This window comes from Nicotiana attenuata, chromosome 7 (assembly GCF_001879085.1).
Source record: "Nicotiana attenuata strain UT chromosome 7, NIATTr2, whole genome shotgun sequence".
NCBI classification, from domain to species: Eukaryota; Viridiplantae; Streptophyta; class Magnoliopsida; order Solanales; family Solanaceae; genus Nicotiana; species Nicotiana attenuata.
Genome location: NC_031995.1, coordinates 85,889,155 through 85,912,833, shown reverse-complemented (window position 1 = coordinate 85,912,833; position 23,679 = coordinate 85,889,155). Strand labels below are relative to the sequence as shown.

Genomic DNA, 23,679 nt, shown 5'->3' with positions numbered 1-23,679 from the left:
TAGAATTCTCAACCAAATCTTGACCTCTTTCCGTCAAATGTACGAATGAAAGTTAGTAGTCAGTCAAATACACAGTCAAAATGATAAATTTTTAGTCAATGTGTAAAATGATCATTTCCATTGGGCATGCATGTCGTTCAAAAAGGTTAAATCATTAATGAAATCACAAGTTCTTTTCCAGTAAAGATGAGGTGAATAAACAAAACATTCATACCAACAAATTCTTCGTGCCATCAGCCAACCATTTCCTGCATACTGCCTCTATCTCAGAAATGAACCTGTGATATAGAATATTAGTAACTTTAGTTTCTTCGGCTCCTATGATACTAAAACGCTGCACATAAGTTGAGGATACCATAAGAAAATGCAGTGAGTTGCTATGGTTGAAAAAAATACCTTTCCCAAGAAGAGGCAAGGGTGAAATCATCAAAATGTTCAAACTGCATATGAAACAACAATAAGAAATATGAGAACCACCATCCACCAGGTCAGTTATAATTCATGTGCCTTGAACAAAGACCAAATCCGAAAGTCTAAATAGAAAGAAAGAAAAAATTAGTCACTTAATTTCTTCCCTCTTATTTCAATTTGCGAGTTCATAGACAGGAATGTTTCATAATGTTGCTCGTTAACTGTTAAAGCATAAAACAATTTTCACGTGATTTAGAAGGTGATATTTAGCTACATAATACGAATACCAAACTATTGATTTCATCCGTTTCTCCTTGATAGCTTCAAATTACAAAGAAAACGGACGTGAAATTCAAATGAATTGACCTTTTGGGTGAGAGGAAACAACAACAACATACCCAGTATAATCCCACATAGTAGGGTCTGGGGAGGGTAGTGTGTACGCAGACCTTACCCCTACCTTGTGGAGGTAGAGAGGTTGTTTCCAATAGACCTCGGCTTAGGCAAGCATAGGTTCCCCAATAATAACAAGAAACAAGACAGGTCAACACCAAAAAACCATGTAAAAGCAGCATACATAACAAGATAGTAAGATGATCGAAATGAAAAAAGCTAATGCGAGAGTACGTACTAACACTACCGATATGAATAATCTAGACTACCTAACCTACTATCCTAATCTTCGACCTCCACACCTTCCTATCACGGGTCATGTCCTCGGTCAGCTGTAGCTGCGCCATGTCATGCCTAATCACCTCACCCCAACTCTTCTTCGGCCTAGCTCTACCTCTCCTGAGGCCCTCCAATGTCAACCTCTCACACCTCCTTACTGGGGCATCTATGTTTCTCCTCCTCACATGTCCAAACCATCTAATTCGTGCTTCCCGCATCTTGTCCTCAATAGGGGCCACACCCACCTTGTCCCTAATAACTTCATTCCTAATCCTATCTAATCTGGTGTGCCCGCACAATGCACATCCATCTCAACATCCTTATCTCTGCTACCTTCATCTTCTGGACGTGGGAGCTCTTGACTGGCCAACACTCCGCCCCATACAACATAGTCGGTCTGACCACCGCTCTGTAAAACATACCTTTAAGTTTTGGTGGTACCTTCTTGTCACACAAAACACCGGAAGCAAGCCTCCACTTCATCCATCCCGCCCCAATACGATGTGTGACATCTTCATCAATCTCCTCATCCCCCTGTATAATAGACCCAAGATACTTAAAACTTCTCTTCCTAGGGATGACTTGTGAATCCAGACTCACTTCCACTTCAACTCCCTGAGTAGCACCACTAAACTTACACTCCAAATTCTGTCTTGGTTCTGCTCAGCTTGAAACCTTTAGACTCCAGGGTCTGTCCCCACACCTCTAACCTCGCGTCAACACCGTCTCGCGTCTCGTCAATCAAAACAATATCATCTACAAATAACATGCACCACGGCACCTCTCCTCGGATGTGGCGGTGAGAGGAATAAAGAAGAACAATAATTTATATATTATATTATATAGAAGATCTTAAGTTTTGACATGTCTGCTTTCATGTCAATAAATTTGAAATTAGGGACGTATTAGACTTTTCATCTACTAAAGTGCACCCATCTATCATTCTCCCACATAACAACCATGTAGCATAGAGAAGCACATTTTGAGTTAGTCATTTGACCGGACACCGAACGAACAAAGCTTCTCTCCTCTTCCCCCAACCCGTGTTCGCTTGCTCTGTAGTACTGAACCGTAAGATTAATACTGCTTTGGAGATTTTCCTTCTTCCTCTTTCAATTCCATAAACGATATTTGTTGCTTCTCCGCTAACTCCATAAGGTACGATATTTTCTGACACTTTTGATTACTGTCTCAACTTCATTTTTTCTTCTTTTGGGTAACTTGTCTGGGTTATGCTATTTGGATGCCAGGTGATTTTTCTTTTCTTTTTTTCCTCTTTCGGGTCTATTTAAAAGTGATTTTTCCATCCGGGTATGAATTTTCCTTTCGGTGGATAGTTGAATTTCTGAGCGATTATTAACTTTGTATGTTGATACGAAGCTGAAAACAGTTTTCATACAACACTTATGTTATTTGATTTTGACATTGAATCTACAAAATTGCTTTCTTAATTGCCTTGGAACAAAATAACAAGGAATTAGTTGAAACCCTGAATCTGCCTTCTGATATTTCGTCCCTTGCTTGCGGGATGCTTCATCAATTTATTTCAGTAACATTTCATTCTCAATATTTCTGGTGAAGCTGCTCTCTCGATGAATGTCACACTCTGTCTTTGCCACTTATTTTATACTCTTCGCATTTGATGAAAAATTTCACTCTTTTATCTGTTTTTTTCTCATATATCGTAATGATTTGCATGGATGAGGATTTATTAACTGTGTGATTGTCTTTACCAATCAAAAGGAAGGGAAAAAAACAGTGGTGATTTTTTGACGCCTTGACGGCTCTTTAACACCTTAGTTTTGAAGTCAATTCTTGAATTGTGTTGGTAGCTCTTTCCTTTTTGTCTTATTATTTTATAATTTCCATTACCCAACTAAATTGCATGCAAGATGGGATCTATTATCAGTTGTTTTTGGAGTACTTATGTGGGAGAGTAATTTCTCTGTATGCTGTCATATGCTCTCTACATATCTATTCATATAAGGATCACTTTGTACTGAGCTAAAATATGGTCAAAAGTTATAGTTCTGGCTACAACTAGGGTTGTCTCTGTCTGTCTTCATGCTTTGCTATTGGAGTTTAAAAGCTGAAGAATCAGTGTACAATGTTCCTGTTTCTTGATTGATATCTCAAGAGTGGAATAACTAATTTCTATGTACTGAGCTTTGCATCAAGCTTTAACTTATTTAATTTCTATAATAAGAACAGAAGGGCAAGGACTTCTTTTTATGGCAAAGATATGTTTACCTTTTGTAATTTGCTATAGCAAGGTATGCTAATGTTCAACCAAGCTGCAAGAAAGATTGGATGCAGTAGTTATTGCTAACAGTTGGAAGAACTTTTCATTCTTTTGAACAAATAATACTTGTACATATCACTTTATGAGTAGTATTGTTTAGATGAAATGTGTCTGCTAACCTGCTTGAGTACATATCATATATTAAGATGATTGATGAAAAGATAAGTTAATATCCACAATAGAATTTTAGATGGATGTTAGAAATATATGAGACTTTTCTTTCTCGCAAATAGGTGTCGTTCTCTTTGTATTTTATATGGAGAGATTTAGTGCCCTATTGCCTAGGACTGTTGTCAGATTCTTTTTTGGAGCATTTGGGAATAAAAATTATATTTGATTAGCTGAATTTAGAGGAAACTTCAAAGGAATGCTTGAAGATTAGCTTCAAAGCTTTAACGTTCACTTTCAATAATCAGAAGAAGCGAAGATGGCGTCAGTCCTGATTGATTGTTTTGAAGTGAAGGGCTTTTGCCTACTAACGACGAGCTTCGGTCACATGAATAAGTGGAAGTTCTTTGATATTAGCTGACTTGAAAAAGGTATGCGTTTGTTTATTTGGCTAAAACAAAAGATGTCTTTAATGACTTGTCGTTCTTCGTTTTCTCCTTGCACATAAAGGATATTTTATTTGCATATTTGATGTTCTTGTTGACGTCCTTTATTCTGATTTGTGGGACTTGAGTTTTGTATCTCTTTTGTTTCTGGAATGTTTTATCAAATTTCAGATATTGTGGAAGCTAAAGTAGAGCAAATAGAAGAACTGTAGAATATTTTACAGACTGAAAATAGTGCACCGACCATTAGATCCAAAATTATTATGTATAAGCACAATAGCCTTTAAAACAGATTCAGAGTCTCTCATTGACCTCTTTTTCCACTTTTTGTTGATTTTATTTTGTTGATTGATAATCTCTTCAGTCCAACTTTCTTAAACTTTGTTCAGCATGCTTTGATTATTGTATAAGGAAAGAGGGAGAGACTTGCAAAGAAGGTGATAACCTCAAGGAAGCTCAAACCTGTATGGTTTTCGGAGCATACAACACAACCACTACAAATTTGTAATGGCATGAGTATGAAATGAGATTACCGTCGTGAGTCCTGGAGGAGTATCATGGCTATGATCAAGAATTGTCATGATTTGTAGGAGCAGTGACTTGAAATACAATATTATTTATAGTGTTTCTCATATTTACATGTTCGTTTGTAATCTGTCTTCAAATACATTTGGGAGTTGAATAGTGCTATAATGCTTAAATACTGATAGTGTTATTGTAGGTTGCATGCCGCTACAACCACAAGGACAACCAGAATTATTATATTTGAGAAGGATATAAAAGTGAGCTTTACATAGACAAAACTTCAACAACATTACGACCACAACAGAAGCTCTCATGAAAATTTCTGAAATCATAGAAACGCCTAATTTGAAGTTCAGAAATCTCGACCTACCATGTAATCTACATGTTCTGAGTTGCATTTATTTGGTGCTTATTTTATTTGAGTTTGTATTTCAATTGAGTGTAAGCTTTTGGTTGAATAGATGATTTAGGGTGTGTTTGGTACGAAGGAAAATATTTTTCGGAAAATATTTTCCACTTTTTCCCATGTTTAGTTGGCTTAAATGTTTTGGAAAATATTTTCCTTATGAACTCATTTTCCATGTTTTCCTTATCAAGAGAAGGGAAAATATTTTCCAAAACTCTTCTCAACCTTACCCAGCCTATTCTCCACCCTCACCAACCCACCCGATGCCCTCACACCCACCCACGCCTACCCACACCTCCTCTCTCCAAAAAGGCTTTTGTTTCAAATTTCAATTTTTATTTCCGTCACCACCCACCTTACTATCACCCAACCCCCTCCCACCCCACCCCTCTCCACCCATCCCACCCGCCAAACCCACACCCACCCCCCCCCACCCCCGGACTAAAAAGGGGTTTTTTTACTTCTTTTTTTTTGTAATTTTCAAATTTTTGTTTTTTTGTTTTTGTGCACACCCTCACCCCCAAACTGCCCCCCCCCAAAAAAAGTTTTTTTTATCTTTCAATTTACAGGTTCGAAATTTTACAAGTTCCAAAGTTATGAGTTCGGAGGTTTATGTGTTTGGAAGTTTACGGGTTTAGAAATTATAAAGTTTACGGGTTCGAAAGTTTAGCGGTTCGGAAGTTTATAAAATTTGTGGGTTCGGAAGACTGTTGGTTCGAAAGTTTATGGTTTCATGTTTATTGTATCTAAATTATTTATGAATACTCTTGATAAATTATTTTCCTTAATTTGCGTACCGAACCCCGGAAAATTAATAAAATTACTACATGTTTTCCAAGAAAATATTTTCCACGGAAAACATTTTCCGTTATACCAAACACACCCTTACTTTGTAATAGTAAAGTACTTTTAAGAAAACTGAACAGGCCTTGCAACATTATTGTCGATCTAACAATATCTTGATACTATGTAGCTCTCTGATGTTGTGCCTGACATCATGATTTCTTCGACTAAATATTATAGTGCTGTTAACAATGATAGTTAAAAAAACAAATGTACCAGCCACAGGAAAAATACCTCCTCTTCTAGATCATCCTCAGAAGTGCTAGGCATTTTGCTAGTTGATGCCATTAAAATTGAGCAAAATGTAGAAAGTTGCAAAGGGTTTGGGTTTATGATGGCATCAGACTGCAGAGATTGTGGAGCTCTGTCGACAGATCCCTCCAAATCCCAGCCGAGGGGAGACCAAAAGCACAAGAACCGTACTCAACTTCCACTTGCACCAGAACCGTTTTCGTTGGTCATAACTGACCGAAGGACGAAACCGCTCCAGGAGCTGAAATCTGAGACGATCGGAGAGAGAAAATCGGAGATTAAAAAAAGAAAAAGAGGAAAATTGAAGTTTGAAGCGTGTGCAGCTTGATTCGAACCTGCGAGGGCAAAACCCACATAATTTTAGTCCGGTTATATGTATTCAATTATTCATGTCGTATTGAAAAGGATTTTTAGTTTCTGTACAATATTTAAAATTTATTTACCAAAATTGATAATTTCCTATATTACCCGCCCTAAACAAGTATTGCTTATAATTTATATACAATCCATTATTAGTGTCTTAAATTAGGTGATTCAGTTACATACTTTTCCTTTTTTTCTCTCTTCTCCTCTTTTCGTATTTTATGCTACATCTCTCCATATACAATCCATTATCTCTATTCGATTTATTAGTTGGTTTTGTTGACACACTGTCTTAAGTCCAAGTTAGTAAAAGTGTAAAAATTGAATGGGGCGCCCTATTCAATTTTTAACTTGTACCCGTTTTGTTTTTCCATTTGCATATGTACCTGTTTTACTGTTAAAAGCGTTTTAAAAAAAGACGATTTTGCCCTTCTTTATTAAAAGACTACTTTCTCTCCAAATATATGACATATTATCTCTTGTCTCTGTCTCTCTATCCTTCTTCGCGCTTTTTGATTATTTTCTGAAATCAAACGGTTTTCGCCATTGCATTCTGCTTGATTAGCAGTTGTTTCTTCTCCAACAAAATTAAGTATAATCATAGGTACGATTTTAATGGTTGCTTTTGTACACTGCTTTAACATTGTATGGGATTTTAGGATTAGTTTTATGATTTAATTTCTTGGTTTTTTTGTTGATAGTAATCTTAGTTGAATCGTTTTCTTTTTTTTTTTTTATTTGTGCTAAACTAATTTCCTAGGTTTTACTTTGATTAGTGCATTAGTTTGTAGGTTTCACTTTTACGATTAGTATTTTTAGGTTTTTTTAAACTGTATTTGTGTTTTTGATGAAAATTCTATATATTCTTCAGTGATTGTTGGAGACGTTGAAATTTTTAAAATTTTTGAGACTCAAATAGATGATGTTATTAAAGTGTGAAGTTTATAATACTTCAAGGAAAACTTAATTCTAGGAGTTTTTGTTTTGTGTTTTGTAGAAGTAAAGTATGTTTTGTCCGCAGTTTTTGTTTTGTTTCTGATGAACTTCTGTATTATTGGAGTTGAAGTTGTCTTCTGTATTTGTAAAACTACAGCATGTTTTGGCTGAAGTTTTTGTTCAATAATTGCTGGAGCTGAAATTTTGTTCTATATTTGCTGAACTTCAGCATTCTTAGAGCTAAAGTTTTATCATGTATTTCTTTGAAGTTAGAGGGCTTTAAAATATAACTTAAGCCAAATTGTGTTGAAGTTTTAAATGATATTTTGATAATGTTCTGAAGTTATTTTTCCACCTTTAATTTTTTTGACTTGATGGCATCTACAAAATCCAAAGCACCTAAAGATCCTAAAACACCTAAAGCACCTAGAATACGTAAATCTCTTTCAATCCCTGTTGTTGTACATATAAAACTAGGGGAGAGATAATATGAGTTTCGAGATTGGTTTAACTGTCGTGCTTACTGGAAGGGGAACCACTATTTGAAGGGTTTAATTGTAACTTTCTTGACTTTTGCACAACAGGAAAAACTGAATAATGGTACATTCGGTATATCTTGGCTATGGAGAATTTCCATTGCAGTATGAAGTTGGTTCATTGTTTGATTCTTTCTCGCATATTCACCAATGATCGAGATTCCATTAGTTTCAAGATTTTTTCCTGTGATGTGTCGTTCAGCCTTGAAGACTTTCACTTTATATTCGGTTTGAGGATCACAACACATAATGTTGAAAAACCAATTAAACAAGAGAGTAAGATTCTGAAGCGCTATTTTGGGAAGTCTAAGGGTGTGATCTCGAAGGACATTCGAGATTATATGATACAAAATCAAATTAAAAAGGATGATGTGAATTTCAAACACGTATGCAAGAGTGATGAAGCTGTTGTGAAGCTTATGGAAATTTTTATTGTGGAGTCTATTTTGTTTGGAAGAAAGAATGAATCAATTTTGTTGGAGGAGTATGCAGCTATTGTTGAAGACGATGAGGCTTGTCTTAATTATCCTTGGGGTAATGTGTCTTATGAGAAGCTTATTACCTCAATAAAACATGCTTTAGACAACAAGGACAAAAATAATCCAACTGAGTATATTGTAGGCGGATTTCCATATCCATTATGTGTTTGGTTCTATGAGTACTTCCCATATATTCGGGACAAGTATTTAAAAGATGACGACTACCTTGATCTCGCTCAGGTTCCCAGGATGTTACGTTATCAATCTTTGGGAGAGCCTAAATTTAAAGAACTTCACGAGGATTACTTCAGTAATCATGGTGTAAGTTAATGTTCTTTATTTTTCCTTTTTTCTGTAGTTTTGTTAATATTTTTTTTTTGGTCAACAAATATGCATATTTCATATATTAGTGAACATTACAAGGAGCAGGATTTGGTACAGTGGTACAAAAAGGATGGAGTTCACTGGTACCAATTTGTACTGAATTGCCATAGTTACTACTACAAGAGTTTGACAACATATTTAAACAAAATGAGGGGTGTTGCATGGTAGTGGTTGTTGTGGGCTTGTGGAGTGTTCCCCGTTGGTCTTCTGTCAACACGTGAATTACAAAAGTAGGTGGTTCCAAAAATTCAGTAGTGTTGGCATTTTGAGGAAGGGTTTCCCCATGTTTTTCCAGTTGGTTTGCGACTTGATTTTGCTCCCTGTAAATGTGTGTCACCCAAGGACTACTCAGTTGTTCTAGGAGATACTTGCATTCATTAGTCAAGGATGAGTAGTGTGAATTCTGAGAGTGGAGTAAGAAATTACCTCAGTTGAATCCACATTGACCTCCAGTAGTGTGAAATTATGTTGTAGAGCAAGTCGTAACCCATCCTGCAGGCCAGTAAGTTCCATATGATTTGGGTTTCCCATTGACCTTGTATCCGTATACCCTATCAACCATTTACCTGTTGAGTCTCTAATTACTCCCCCAAACCCTCGTTTTTGATGTGTTAGACTACAAGTTCCGTCACAATTTAGTTTAAAGTAACCATTATTAGGAGGGTTCCATTTGACGTGCATGTGTGCAATTTGTCGGAAGGTGATAGGATTGTTGAGACCTAGGCAGAAATATTCAGTGGCTTGGCTAATGATATGCTATAGATTAGGGCTTTATATTTTCCTTCAAAATAGTACGGTTCCTAGTCTTCCAAGGTGCCATAGAGCATAAGGAATTAAAATGTGGGGAGGAATTTGAGTAGTGTTGGTATTTGTTTTTAAAACGAATTATGACAGTTTATAAGAGGTGTTGTCATGAAACCTATGTAAGTTGGCATCCAGTTAGTTAATTCCTAATTGGTGCCAAAACATTTGTGTGTGGTGGCATTGGAAGAAAAGATGGCTTATGGTTTCTTCATGTAAGTGACAAATTGGGCAATTTGCATTTTGTGAGATGTGGATATTGGGTATAGCTGGATGTGGGCAGCCGATGATGACTCATGAGCCAAAGGAAATGTTTTAGTTTTTGGGGTAATTGGAGGCTATATCTATTGAGATGAGTTGGTTGGTAAATGATAGTGTAATTTTTTATAAAGAGATTTGACCGTGAAGATTCTCTTTGGGGTTAGAACCCACTATATGTGGTCAAAGGAATTTGTGTTTGTGATGGTAGTGATATATTGATTTGCAATTAGATCCTTTAGATGAGTTGGGAGATTAAAGGATATTTTTGGGATAATTATTGAATTCACCGCAATATATAGTGATGATGTGGAAGCTTGCTCATTACAGGGTAGGGGTCCTTCAATAACTTCCCTGACGATCAAATTAGTGTCTAACCAAGGAACAGTCCAAATATTTATGTGTTGTCCATTAGTAGTGTGCCACTTAATGCCAAGTTGACATGAAGCCCAACCTTGTGTTATAGCTTTCCAATTGGAGGATGTATTTGTAGTAGTAATAGTTCGTAAATACTTTGATAGGAATATTGTAGCCCAGTGTGATGAAGGTGATTGGAACAATTGCCAAGCTAGAGCTCTCAATAAGGCATTATTTTTGTATGTGAGGTTAGGGATTCCCAATCCACCACTCTCTATAGTTAATTGGATAGTTTCCCATTTAATTAGGTGTAACTTTCGTTTCTGGGGTGTGGTGCCCCAAAGAAAATTTCGTTGATATCTTTCTAGCTTGTTAATAATATTAGTGGGTATTTTTATTAGTTGCATTACATGGTTTGGCAAATAGTGTAGGGTAGCTTTACTCAAAGTAGTTCGTCCTACTATTGTTAGAAAATTTATTTTCCACCCTGCTAATTTATTTTTATAATTATCTAGTAAGAATTAAAAATTGCATTTAGTGGGTTTTTAGTGAATATAGGATAACCTAGATATTTGCCGAAAGTTGACCCCTCAGTCATATGGAAAGAAGTGGTCACACTTTCTCTATCTTCTTTGGATGTGTTTATGAAGATAAAGATTTTTGATTTGGTATAATTAATAGTTAAACCCGACACTATTAAACTGGTTTAGGGTGTCAATTATTGAGTTGAAGATCTTATTGGTAATTTTTTATGTTAGAGTTATATCATCAGCGAAGAGTAGATGAGAGATTGGTGGACCTTGGTTAGATAATTTGATAGGGTGCCACTTAAGGTAATCTACTTCAATATGTATCTTTCGTGAGAGCATTTCCATACATAGTATGAAGATGTAAGGTGAGCGGGGGTCTCCTTGGTGAATACCTCTTGAAGGTGAGAAGAAAGGGGTGGGTTGGCCATTAATTAAAATGGAGATTGAAGAAGTGGTTATACAAGACATTATCAGTTTAATTAGCCTTGCTGGGAAGTTGAAGTAGTGTAGAGTATCATGTATAAAGCCTCATTCAAGTTTGTCAAATGCTTTTTCTAGGTCCAATTTGAGTAGAAAAGAAGCCTGAGCACCTTTTTTTCTCCTAAAATTGTGCATAACCTCTTGTACTATGATGGCATTATCAGTTTAATTTTATTTTTCCTAATATACCTTTGTGTATTAAATAGAAATATCGTACATTTAGGGTATTGGAGATAATTCTTACCGAAGAGGAATTGAATTCAATGCCTTTAATTTGACAATTACCATGCAGTCGTATACGTTCGAAGGTACTGAATCTGGTTCCTTCAACTGGTGAATCACCACGTAGTTGGAGTCGATCAAAAGAAACCAATCGAACTCCTGTAATTGGAGAATCACCTCGTACTCAGAGTCGTTCTAAACATTCTACAACAACGTTTGATGATGAATTAGTTAACACAATATGTCGTGTAAGTTTTTTGTGTGTTTAATCTGATGTTTTCATACTATTTTTTGCTTAATTATAGGATGTTTTATGTGATGTTTTTGTTCTGTATTTTGTAAAACCACAGCATGTTTTGTCTGCAGTTTTTGTTCTGTTTGTGATGAACTTCAGCATTCTAGGAGCTGAAGCTTTGTTTTGTATTTTGTAAAAGTAAAGTATATTTTGTCTGTAGTTTTTGTTTTGTTTTTGATGAACTCCAGCATTCTTGGAGTTGAAGTTGTGTTTTGTATTTGTAAAACTACAACATGTTTTGGCTGAAGTTTTTATTCTGTATTTGCTGAACTTCAATATTCTTAGAGCTGAATTTTTGTTTTGTATTTCCTGAACTTCAGCATTCTTAGAGCTGAAGTTTTATTCTGTGTTTCTATTTTCTGAAATTGTTGTGCTGTTTCTATTTCTAACTAGAGGGTAAGGATGGAGGTTAAAAACCATGCAACAAAAGAAAGATGCATGATCGCGAAAGAAGTTGTTCAAGAGTTTCGACGGGATGAGCGATCTGTTATTATGGATGAGGTACTGAAAAAAGTCAAGGTAAGCTTATTTAGAGAGAAGTCTTTTTTCTTGCTAATGTTATTCTTTTATTCAGAATAATTATTCTTAGTAATTTTTTATAGGTATATTTTGATGAGAAGTTTGAAAAGATGTTTGAGACTGTCGACAAGTCAAAAGGAAGAGATGATGGCGATGCAAATTTTGAATTCATGAACTATCGACAATATGATAGGATGAACGACTCCTTCGAACCTCAATTTGATATTAATGCTGGTCATGATGGAATGTATAAAGTCGTAGATGAAAATGTAAAAGGTGAGGAAGCAGCTCTTGAAGGCCAAGTTCAAGTATTCAAGCAAGTTCAATGTGTTGAACGACAAGTTGAAACGGAATGTTCCAATATTGATAGACTGAGCAAAGTTGAAGGATATGATGAACAGTTATCAACCGTGAATGTAGGAAGCGAGAAAGGTGTAGATGATGAAGTTGTCGGTACTGAAGAACATGTACTGACTTGTGATTTAGGTAGTCCTATTGCAAAAGGCAATGTGGTTGCGGATGCAGATGACGAACATATTGGTACTGAAGAACACGCACCGAGTGATGTGGGTACTCTTATTGGGAAAGGCAATGCGTTTGCGGAAGCATTAGCTATTTGCCAAGAATTTTTAGGTGTAGAAACACAAGAAGTTGTCACTATAGGTATAAATATTTTCTATGTTACTATATATATATGCCATTAATACCCCCCCCCCCCCAATGAATATGCAGTGGAAGTTGAAAATAGTGGTGCTTCAATCGATACGACTCAAAAACCCTCCGATGATGCTGCATTGCATGAAGATAGAGTCGAGAAAATCCTTACGCAGAATACTCCAAGGCTACCGGGCGATGTCGCACCATTGAATGAAGCTAGACCTGCTGAGATCGACAAAGGTATGCAGTCTGGCGATAGCGCAGTGGAAGGTAAACGTCAAGGTATTCTATACATCACGAACTTATTACATTTGATCCAAGTTTTTATTTTCAGTTTGAAATTTTACATAATTTCTTTTCTTTTTTGTGCTTTTTGATGATTATTCAGAAAGACTCGATGCAGCCGAAAAAGAAATTGGTGAGCTCATTCGGATATATGAAAAAGGAGAAATACATCTCTTCACACCTGTTGGCTCACAAACAGGTATGAAGTGTAGTATTTTCAAAATTTGGTCAGTATTATTTAATATTTTGCCTTTTTTTTGCATGAAGATATAGGCATATCTGAGGGTAATGCAAGCGGATCCGTTGGTACGCAAACACCATATGTATCGCAACACTTAGACCAGGTAGTTATTTGCTGCAATTCGATAACAAAGTATTTTTTTCCTAATGTGTGTTTGAATCAGTTGTAATTATGTATATACTTTCCTTGTTTTTTTGCAGATCTCATCTGATGCATCACAACTTCTTCCAAATCTTAAGAGAAGGAAGGTGTCCAGTTCTCCTAATGTTTTAAGTGACACCAGTGATATCCCCAACTTCAATCTATGTTCATTTTTGCTGGATAGTACACAAGAGACTGGTTTAGAAGCTAATTCTGATATTGTGGTTGTTAGTGAAGAGAGACAAGAAGATCATGAACAATAGGGAGTTGGAGAAGTATCTGTCCTTATGTTTGTGGATTTTTCCCATGCTGCTGAACCACATCAGTTAGTCACAGTTGAGCATCAAGAACAACTAACAAAAAGAAAATCAACTAAAGTAGGGAAAAGGATTCGTATGGAGAGTATTTGGTTGAAATCTCCTTATGTCATTCCCACACAAAAGTCAAGGGGGCAAGATTCGAAAGTAGGAAAGACTACAAGAAGGTGTCCTTTCCATTATGTCAATCAAGACAGCGGATTGATGCAGAGATTTACAGACTGGTTGAAGACCGATATCTGGGAATATGATTCCAAGCCATTTAGATTAGCTAGAATCGATATTCCAAAGTCGTTCTTTACCAAGCTTGTGGTCCCTAACTCTGATCTTGCGGATGGAGTAAGTTAGTAAGTTTGTTTTTTGAATTGGTTTTGAACTGTATTTCCTAACACTTCATACTTATGTTTGTTTTAAAGTTTTTGTACTGTAATTTGGTAAACTTCAAACTTATGCATGCTTAAGTTTTTTAGTTCATATGCTAAAACTTCATACTAAAAGATGCTGAGGTTTTGTCCTGCAGTCTGTAGTTTAGCAATGAGTTTTTCCATAAAAACTTCAGACCAAACATGCTGAAGTTTTTGTCCTGCACTCTCTAGCTTTGTAATGAGTTTTTTTTTTCTAAACCTTAAATTAAACATGTTGAAGTTTTTAGTTCATTTCCTAACACTTCATAATGAACATGCTTAAGTTTTTGTAATGCAATTTGTAGTTTTGTAATGAGTTTTTTCTAAACTTCATACTTATGCATGCTAAAGTTTTTAGTTCACTTGAACTTATTTTTTACACTAAATTATATTGTGGTTAACTTCACATTTTTTGTTGTTGTTGTTGTTCATTTGCAGCATATTGAAGTGGGCGTATATTTCTTGCACAAAAATATTGCTATCACCTTCCAAGTTATCCAAAGTCAAAATGTGTAGTAACAAATTTACTTTTTGATCAGTATATGACTAAGTTCACTAGTGTTCATCCTTCAGATGAACAAAAGGAGAAAATTAGAATAAGGAAGGAAAAGATAATGGAGGAGAAAAGAAAAATGGAAGATGAAAAGGTGGCCAACTACGTAAGAGGCATTGACCTTTCATGTGGTATCTCATGGGCATCTGCCAAAAAATTATTCTTTCCATTTCGACTTAAGCCAAGAGCTGGCCAGTCATCTACACACTACTTTCTTGGAATTCTGCACTTTAAAACCAAAACTATATGTGTGTGCGATTCCTTGAGAAATTCACCATATGAGAGTGCGTTGGAACATGTCCAAAATTATGCCCGATTGATCCCACACTTGCTAGAATGCTTCAAGTTTGGCGCACGCAATAAAATTTATGGGGGAAATGCTCCGAAAAGTTTTACGAATATATGGATGAACACACCCCTACAACAAAACAAGTACGTGTTTGGCATATATTTACCATGCACCTTATCTTTATGGTTAGTTCTTTATTTTTAGAGCTGTGTTATTGTGTTAATTAATCTTCAATTTTTTTCATTAAATCCTTTTTGTTTGAAATAGGGTATCTAATCCAGCAAAGTGCTTTGTTCAAAGGTTTATAATTGATGACTAATCGAGGGATACCTCATTCAATTTTAGAGTTTTTATCGACGTAAAAGGCAACACAACTCCAAGGGGACTTGCTTGGAGAGATGATTTTTTAAAGAAGATCATCGATTTATTTTTGAAAATTAATGGTTAGCTCGTGATTCATCTGGATAGGACGAGCTTTTGTAGGGCTGGTTTTTCATCAAAGTCAGGTTTCGTAAGGGAGCCTAACAATGTGTTTCTTGCGATTCTAAAAGGTTGTAGGTAAATCAGCATAAAACTCTTCTTGTATTTTGGTTTCTAAAGTTTTTATTTTGGATTTGAGAGAAGAATCTCGAAGTTGCTGTTGTAACCTTTGGAACACTATTTCTTCTTTGACAAAATTGATCTGTGCTTCTTTACTTTTATGGTAGACAAGAACTTTGCCATCAAAAAAGCAGTCTTGAGCTTTTGAATATTCGCCCCACATTGCTCAGACCATTTGAAAGGAACTCCCTTCTGGGTCAATCTGGTCATAGGTGCAAGAATGGATGAGAAACCCTCTAAGAAACGACGATAATACCCGGCCAAACAAAGGAAACTCCGAATCTTAGTAGCTGAAGACTGTTTGGGCCAACTATGAATTGCTTCAATCTTCTTTATATCTACCTTAGTCCCCTTACTTGACACCATATGACCCAAAAAAAACCACTGAATCAAGCCATAATTCACACTCTGAGAATTTTGCATACAACTTCTTCTCTCTCAATGTATGGAGCACGAACTTCAAATGTTTCTCATGATCCTCCCTACTTCGGGAATACACCAAGATGTCGTCAATGAACACAATGCCGAATGAATCAAGATATGGATGGAGTACACTGTTCATTAGGTGCATAAATGTTGTTGGGACGTTGGTCAGCCCAAAAGACAAAACAAGGAACTCGTAGTGACCATACCGAGTTCTGAAGGTAATCTCCAGAATATTCGAATCCCGAATCGTTAGTTGATGATACCCCGACCGCAAATCAATCTTGAACACTCTGCCACCCTGAAGTTGGTCAAATAAGTCATCAATACACAGTAATGGATACATGTTCTTCACTGTAACCTTGTTCAACTACTGATAATCAATACACACACGCATAGAACCGTCCCTTTCTTCATAAATAGAACCGGAGCACCCCACGGTGAAATACTAGGCCGAATGAAACTCTTATCAAGCAACTCTTGCAACTGCTCCTTCAATTCCTTCCACTTTGTTGCTGCCATATGATATGGTGGTATAGAAATGGGCTGAGTGCCGACAACAAGTCAATACCAAAATCAATATCTCTATCGGGCGGCATGCTTGTACGATCGGTTGGAAATTTATCTGGGAAATATCTCACTACCAGAACCGATTTAACGGTAGGAGTATCAACACTAAAATCTCTCACAAAGGTTAGATATGCATCACACCCCTTCCCAACCATTCACTAAGGCTTTAGAAAGGACACCCCTGCTAGGAATATAATCCAATGTACCCCTCAACTCCAACCGTGGTAAACCTAGCATAGCTAATGTCATAGACTTGGCGTGACAATCTAGAATAACGTCATAGGGAGACAACTAGTCCATGCCCAAAATCAAATCAAAGTCTACCATATTGAGTAGCAATAGATCAACTCTGGTCTCAAAATGACTAATAACAACTAAATACGACCGATACACACGGTCCACAATAATATAATCACCCACATACATGGACACATACACATGGGAACTCAAAGAATTACGAGATATATCCAAATATGGAACAAAGTAAGATAATACATCTGAATAAGTGGATGCTGGATCAAATAAGACTGAGGCATATCTATGAAAAATCGGAACCATACCTGTGATGACTGCGTCTGATGCGACCACCTCCATCCTACCTGAAAAAGCATAGAATCTGCCTAGCCTCCCCCTCTAGGGAAACCTTTAACCGTCTAAACCCTACCCCTAGCTGGCTGTGCGGGTGGAGCGACAACTGAAGCAACAACCGTTGCCTATGAAGTCTGTGGGTCAAGTGGAATTCATGAAGCCTGAGTAGCCTGTGAAGGTGCACCCTTTCTGAGTCTGGGGTAGTCCCTCACCATATGTTAGGTATCACCATACTCAAAGCAAGCTCTCAGTGGACGTGGCTGCTGCAACTGGCCCTAGCCTGATCGGCTGGACTGATCGCTAAAGGCACCTCGTGCATAAGTTGCAGTAGAAAGTGGCTGAGCAAAGTGTGCAACTTGAGAAAAGTCTATCATTAGTTTACGATATTAAATTGCTTCATTATCATTCATTTCTCTATTTTTCCATTACTTCTCGTTATTTTATTTTTGTTTTGTTTATCATGTCTTAGTAATTGTCTTAACCTGGCCTCGACATTGCTCTATCGAGGTTACGCTTGATACTTACTGGGTACCGTTGTGGTGTACTCATACTACTCTTCTGCATATTTTTATGCAGATCCGCATACGTCTTCCCGTGTCGGACGCTAGAGGTTGATTGACCAGCTGTTTCTAGAGAGTTCAAGGTATACCTGCTCGACGTCCGTAAGCCTCAGAGTCACCTTCTGTTTTTTAGACATCCTACTATTTATTCCTTGTTACCAAATAGTATTCTATTACGAGACTATTAGTACATTCTTGTAGAGCATATGACTTTATTCCATTAGTTTTTCAGGAAATGTTGACTATTGTACTATTGATTTTTATTATAATACTGTAGTAGGTTAGTTTGAGGTTTTAGTATTATTTATGATATTTCTCCATGCATATTAGGTTTACCTAGTCTTAGAGGCTAGGTGCCATCATGACATCCTAAGGCGGGGAAATTGGGGTCTTGACAAGTTGGTATTAAAGCTATAGGTTCATAGGTGTTACGAGTCATAATCAAGTTTAGTAGAGTCTTGCAGATCGGTACGGAGACATCTGTACTTATCTTCGAGAGGCTAAGGAACTGTTAGGAAAATTCCACTTCTTTGATTCCTTATCGTGCGAATTGGTTGACTTTGAAATCTGAAGCTTTGACTTTCTATTCTTTCACTAATGGTGAGGACACGCACTGCTAGATCCGACGATCAGACACTCGCGCCCTCTACTAGAGTCGCAAAAGGGCGAGGTCGGGGCAGAGACCACGGAGGGGCACATGGTGCAGCTAGAGAACCTGGCCGAGTTGCGGCTGAGGAGCCACCAATAGCTCCAATTGGGGACAGTCACCCGCACCACCTGTTGTCATCCCTACACTTTAGGAGACCCTAGCACGATTTTTGAGCAGGTTCAGTACTCTAGCTTAGGCGGGGTTGATTACTCTTGCACCTGCCACATCTCAGGTTGGGGGAGGAGCTCAGACTCCCGCGTCCCGTACTCCAGAACAACGAGTCCATGTCAATCAGGCCCCAGAGGTTATGCCAGCGTAACCTATTATTCTGGTTTAGCCCGAGGTTAGGGAAGTTCCATCTAAGGAGGAGCAACTTAGACTTGAGAGGTTCAAGAAGTATCATCCTCCTACTTACACTGGCCTAGCTTTAGAGGATGCGTAGGATATTCTTGCGAATTTCCTCCGTATTCTCTGCACCATGGGTATTGTGGAGATGAGCGGAGTTGTTTTTACTATATTCTAGCTGTCAGGAGCAGCGTATTAGTTATGGCGGGCTTACGAGGAGGGTAGCCCAGCCGATGCTTCTTCACTCATATGGACTCCCGTTTCGGAGATGTTCTTGAGAGAATTTGTTTCCCAAGACCCTTCCGGATGCATGGCGCATAGAGTTTGAGCAGCTGCGCCAGGGTACTATGACAGTGTCAGAGTATGCCATCTGATTCGGTGAGTTGACCAAACATGCACCTGCCTTAGATTCTACAGTCAGAGAGCGAGTATGTCGATTCATCAAGGGGCTTAACTATGGCATTGTATTCGGCATGGCTCAAGAGTTGGAAACAGATACATCGTACCATAGGTGGTAGAGATCGCGCAGAGATTGGAGGGTATGCGGGGCAGTGAGAGAGAGGACAAGGAGGCCAAAAGGCCTCGAGGTACTGAAGTATGTAGTGGTGACCACGCTGCAACTACAACCCGTCATGGTAGAGGCTATGTGAGATGTCCAATTCTTTTAGTTTCCTTCCTTATTGCCTTTCTACATCCTTAATTGTTGAATTACTTTTATTTGAAATTGTTATTTCGTGAATATCTTCTTGTCGAGTTATTGGTGTTGAAGTTGTGAAAGTCGTTATCACACTGAGGTGAAGTTATTAATGGTTGAGATGTCTTTCTTGTTGAGCAAATCCACATTCATTTTGTTATTGTTGAGATTCTTGTACACATTGTGGTTGAGCCATGGGCTATTTATTGTGCAAATATTGATATTGTTAATTTTTGCAAGTTGTGGCATATGGACACTTATGGTGCGAGTTGTGATTATGTTGTGGTATTGATGTGCATGAGGTGGTATAAGGATATGGGTTAATGTGCATGCAACGGCATAAGGTGGGATTTATGTACGTGTTGCTAGTAAAGGGATCACTTTAAGCCATGCGACATGAGGTGGGCTAAAGTGCGTGTAGCTATTTTGGGAAAAATATTTTCAAAACTACCTAAATGTAAGACTCGCGCGGTGATATAAAGAAAGATTGTGATTGTGATTGTGAAATGCGGAATACGAGGTGGTACCTCGGTTGTGATTCTTGCTATGCATTTCATGTTGAGAAGAGTTATTGGTTGAACAAATTCTTGTTGCTTTATTCTTCCTTTTCTTACCAGTTTTGTCTGTATTTGACTATTTGTGGTTCTCGTTAATTGTTTCCTTTTGGTTATCTTATTCTAAATCAACTAGGCACTGATACCAAATGATGCGGAACCCAAGATCAAAAGATTTATGATGTAAATATAGTAGGAAGTGACATAGGATAATAAGAATGATATGGAATTGAAAGATAAAATAAAGAAGCTTACAAGGAGATTAGACTCCAATATTAGAAGCGCAAGAAACCACAGATATATTTAATCCACGACCTCAAGATCAGTAATCAAGTAACCTAATCTATCACCTAAGATAGAAGATTACTTACAAGGAGAAACTATCCTTGTAACAATCACCCCTTGTAAGTAATCAAAGACAAGTCCTTGGTAGAACTTAAGGAGAACTCTCCTAAACTCTCAAAGAGATGAATATATTTCATATAACATTCAAAGCTATGATGCCTTACAATGAAAGAGTGATGGCTATTTATTGAGTCATTTCAACTACTCTTTAGCAAATTACAAGTATGAAAACAAAATACTAAAAAGGTCTTTAATGGAGGCTACATGCAATCTTCAACAATGGAGGCCTTAAAGTCATCCAAGAAATATTATGGAGGCCTATAAATATAGTCATATCATCTAACTACTTGCTGCACTTTTTAAATGAGTTTACAAGAATAATTGAATTCAATGTTTTCCACCAAGTATGAATGATTGAATCTCTTGTATTGGAAATCCTGGCAGATTGGTGCAGTCTTGGTAGAAAGTCTATAATTTTGTCTAGGTGTGTTGAAATCGCACAATTATTGATTCTCGGAAAAGAAGACATATTAGGATATTTGATAAGTTTCACAACTAAATTCATCTTATTCTATTCCACATATAATTTTGAAGTTCACCAATGTGATTCTATCCAGATATGTACAGTTGTAGCTTATATGTCCATAACTTGATGCAGGATGCTCCAAATTAAGAACGGTTTGTCTCATTAGATTCTAGACTTCAATTTCTTTAATCGTGATGAATTTCGTGGCCCAATTTGATATATACTTGAACAGATTAATATTTGAAGTTGCGCCAATATTCAGATAGTTTTATGAATGTTGGATAGCATTAAGTATCACCCTTTTGCTCCAATTCTCCCAAAGTATTCACCAAATGTTGCATGCCTGTGACTTCCGATCTCATATCAAGTAGCTTCTTTTCTAACCCATGCATTACTTCTTGAGCTTTTCTAGCTTTGGCTCTCGTGATTGGTCCAGTTGGCAAATATAGGTCCTTGATTGAAATTTTGTCAAGCGTGCTCGCATAAAAAAGGGGATCATAAGTATCCCAATTGCGATGTCTGGGTCGCAATTGTGAAGTTGACCTGGGCTGGGCTAGGTTTGTATTTGTGATATCTATGTCGCTTTGGCGAAGGGAACATGATTTACATTTGTGACCACTTAGTCGGATTAGCAAGTCTCCCTTAAGACTGTCAGTGCTGCAATTGCGAGCTTTTCTTCGCAATTGCGAGGGTTCACAATTGTGTGTCCAGTGTCGTGATAGTAGCCTATATTATATGATGTAGATGCTATTTATGCCCTAAGTTAACCATACTTTATTGATGTTTTAAGTGCTAAAAAATAACAAAATGCTCTAATTGAGGTTTTTATGCTTTGCAGGAACTACCCCGAGTTAGGAGGAGAATATATAGTATTTTGGGGTCAAATATGTAGATACAAGGCCAATCGAGAAGATCTCGGATGAAAACGATCAAGAAAAGGTGAAGAAAAACTGGGCAACAGCTCACCGCGACCGCGGCTAGAACGCGGTGAAAGAAGGCGAAAAACGGAATGTTTGCAAACCACCGTGGTCGTGCCGCGGTCGTGCCGCGACCGCGGTGGATCTGGAGGCAGCCAAGAAGTTTGAGGGACAAAGTGTAAATCGTGGGAAACTTATCCTAACCTTATATAAACTCAACAAACTCGCCCAAGTCAAGGTTAAGCTGGTTTTTAGACTAAATTGGAGGCAAGAACAAGTGTGAGAAGATCAAGACACCATTAGAGTTTTTCAATATTCTTCTTGTTATCATTATTTGCGAATTACGAATGATTTTATGGTTTTATCTTGCTTTACTATGGGTAGCTAAACATTTAATCTAGGGTTAATGGAACCAATTGCTAGATAAAGTTTTAACTCAATTATGTTGTAGTCGAGCCGGGTTTATTATATGATTGTTCAACTATACTTTGTATGGTGATTAATTGAATGGGCCCTTAATTAATCGTGTCTAATTGCCTTGTGTTGCTTGAGAAAGAATACTAGGTTAGATTGTTGTTGAACAGTACCACTTTTGGGTAATTGAAGAGATTCATTACTTGAATTTAAAAGTGGGGTTAGAGATAACGAAACGTTGGTGGGATAATTTCGAGCTACATAAATTATCGGCTAGAGTAGTTCGAGAGAATGCTCTAGTAAATTATCGTAGTTGATCGAGAGATAATTGCGGTAACCCATAGCTCACAATCCTCATAGAGTATCACAGCGAGATTATAACAAAAGAGTTAAGAATTAAGCTAGCAATTGGAGAAATCAATACCCTAGATCTTTTTACCATCGAATTATCTTTAATTTAGAATATTGTTAGTTTTAATATCATTTTACATTAGTTAAATAAATCTCCCTGTTTATTGATAAAAAATCATGCATCTGGAAATTGGTTGAACTTGTAGTAGCATCACGAATAGTTGTAGTAGATAGGTTAGTTCCCTGAGGGTTCGACTCCGGACTTGAAAAATCGGATTATATTTGCAACGACTGCTTTGTCTTTTATAAGGCATAGTTGGGCGTGATCAAATTTTGGCGCCGTTGCCAGGGAACTAATGGTGTTATTTATTGCAACTTAGAAGTAGTGCTAGAATGATTAGTTTAGATCAATTTTCTACGGTGTTAAATAACTTTTCATTGAAATTCTCACGTTTGAACTCTTGTGTGATTCAGGTTTATGCCTAGAAATTCTTCGAGGACTAGTGAACTGCTTGAAGGACTCTCTGACCCCGAGAAAACATTCAAGGCATTAAACCGTGCCAACAAGAAGAACAAAGAACCACAACAAACACACCAACTCATAACTGAAATGGACAACAACAAGAAGGAAAACGTCAATGTGCCAAACGACGCAGTGGTAGCACCTTTTGTGCCAGAAGCTGCACTTTGTGATTGTGCATAGCCAACAGCTGACAACCTGGCCACCGCCATTGCTGTGCCCCAAATACAAGCGGAGACATTCCAGATCACCAACAACATGCTGCATCTTTTGCAGAATAAGGGATTGTTCTCCGAGTCACACATTGAAGACCCTCAACAACACCTGAAAAATTTTCTGTCAATTTGTGTGACCCAAAGGCAGCCAAATGTGACCCCAGAAGCCATCAAGTTGTTACTGTTCCCGTTCTCTGTGACTGGGGAAGCTCAGACTTGGCCAAATTCGCTCCCAATGAACTCCATTTCCACTTGCAGTTCAAGCAGCAGCCCACTGAGACCTTGCAGGAAACTTGGGAAAGATTCAAAGGGATGCTAGTGAAATATCCCCACCATGGTATTCCAGACCAGATGCTCGGCCAGAGATTCTACATGGGATTAGCAGACAATTTAAAG

General features: G+C 37.4%; 1 protein-coding gene across 3 annotated transcripts in view; it reads right to left on the bottom strand.

The window, feature by feature from the left end:
• LOC109229410 (rab3 GTPase-activating protein catalytic subunit) overlaps nucleotides 1-6,315 on the bottom strand; it is a 42,223-nt gene extending 35,908 nt beyond the window's left edge. For all 3 annotated transcript variants that reach the window (XM_019394834.1, XM_019394836.1, XM_019394835.1), the window contains exons 1-3: nucleotides 5,948-6,315; nucleotides 397-440; nucleotides 215-278 (exon numbers count right to left, since the gene is read on the bottom strand). In XM_019394834.1, the coding sequence (XP_019250379.1) occupies nucleotides 215-278; nucleotides 397-440; nucleotides 5,948-6,001 (162 nt within the window). In that variant the 5' untranslated portion in view covers nucleotides 6,002-6,315. The remainder of the gene's footprint in view (nucleotides 1-214; nucleotides 279-396; nucleotides 441-5,947) is intronic.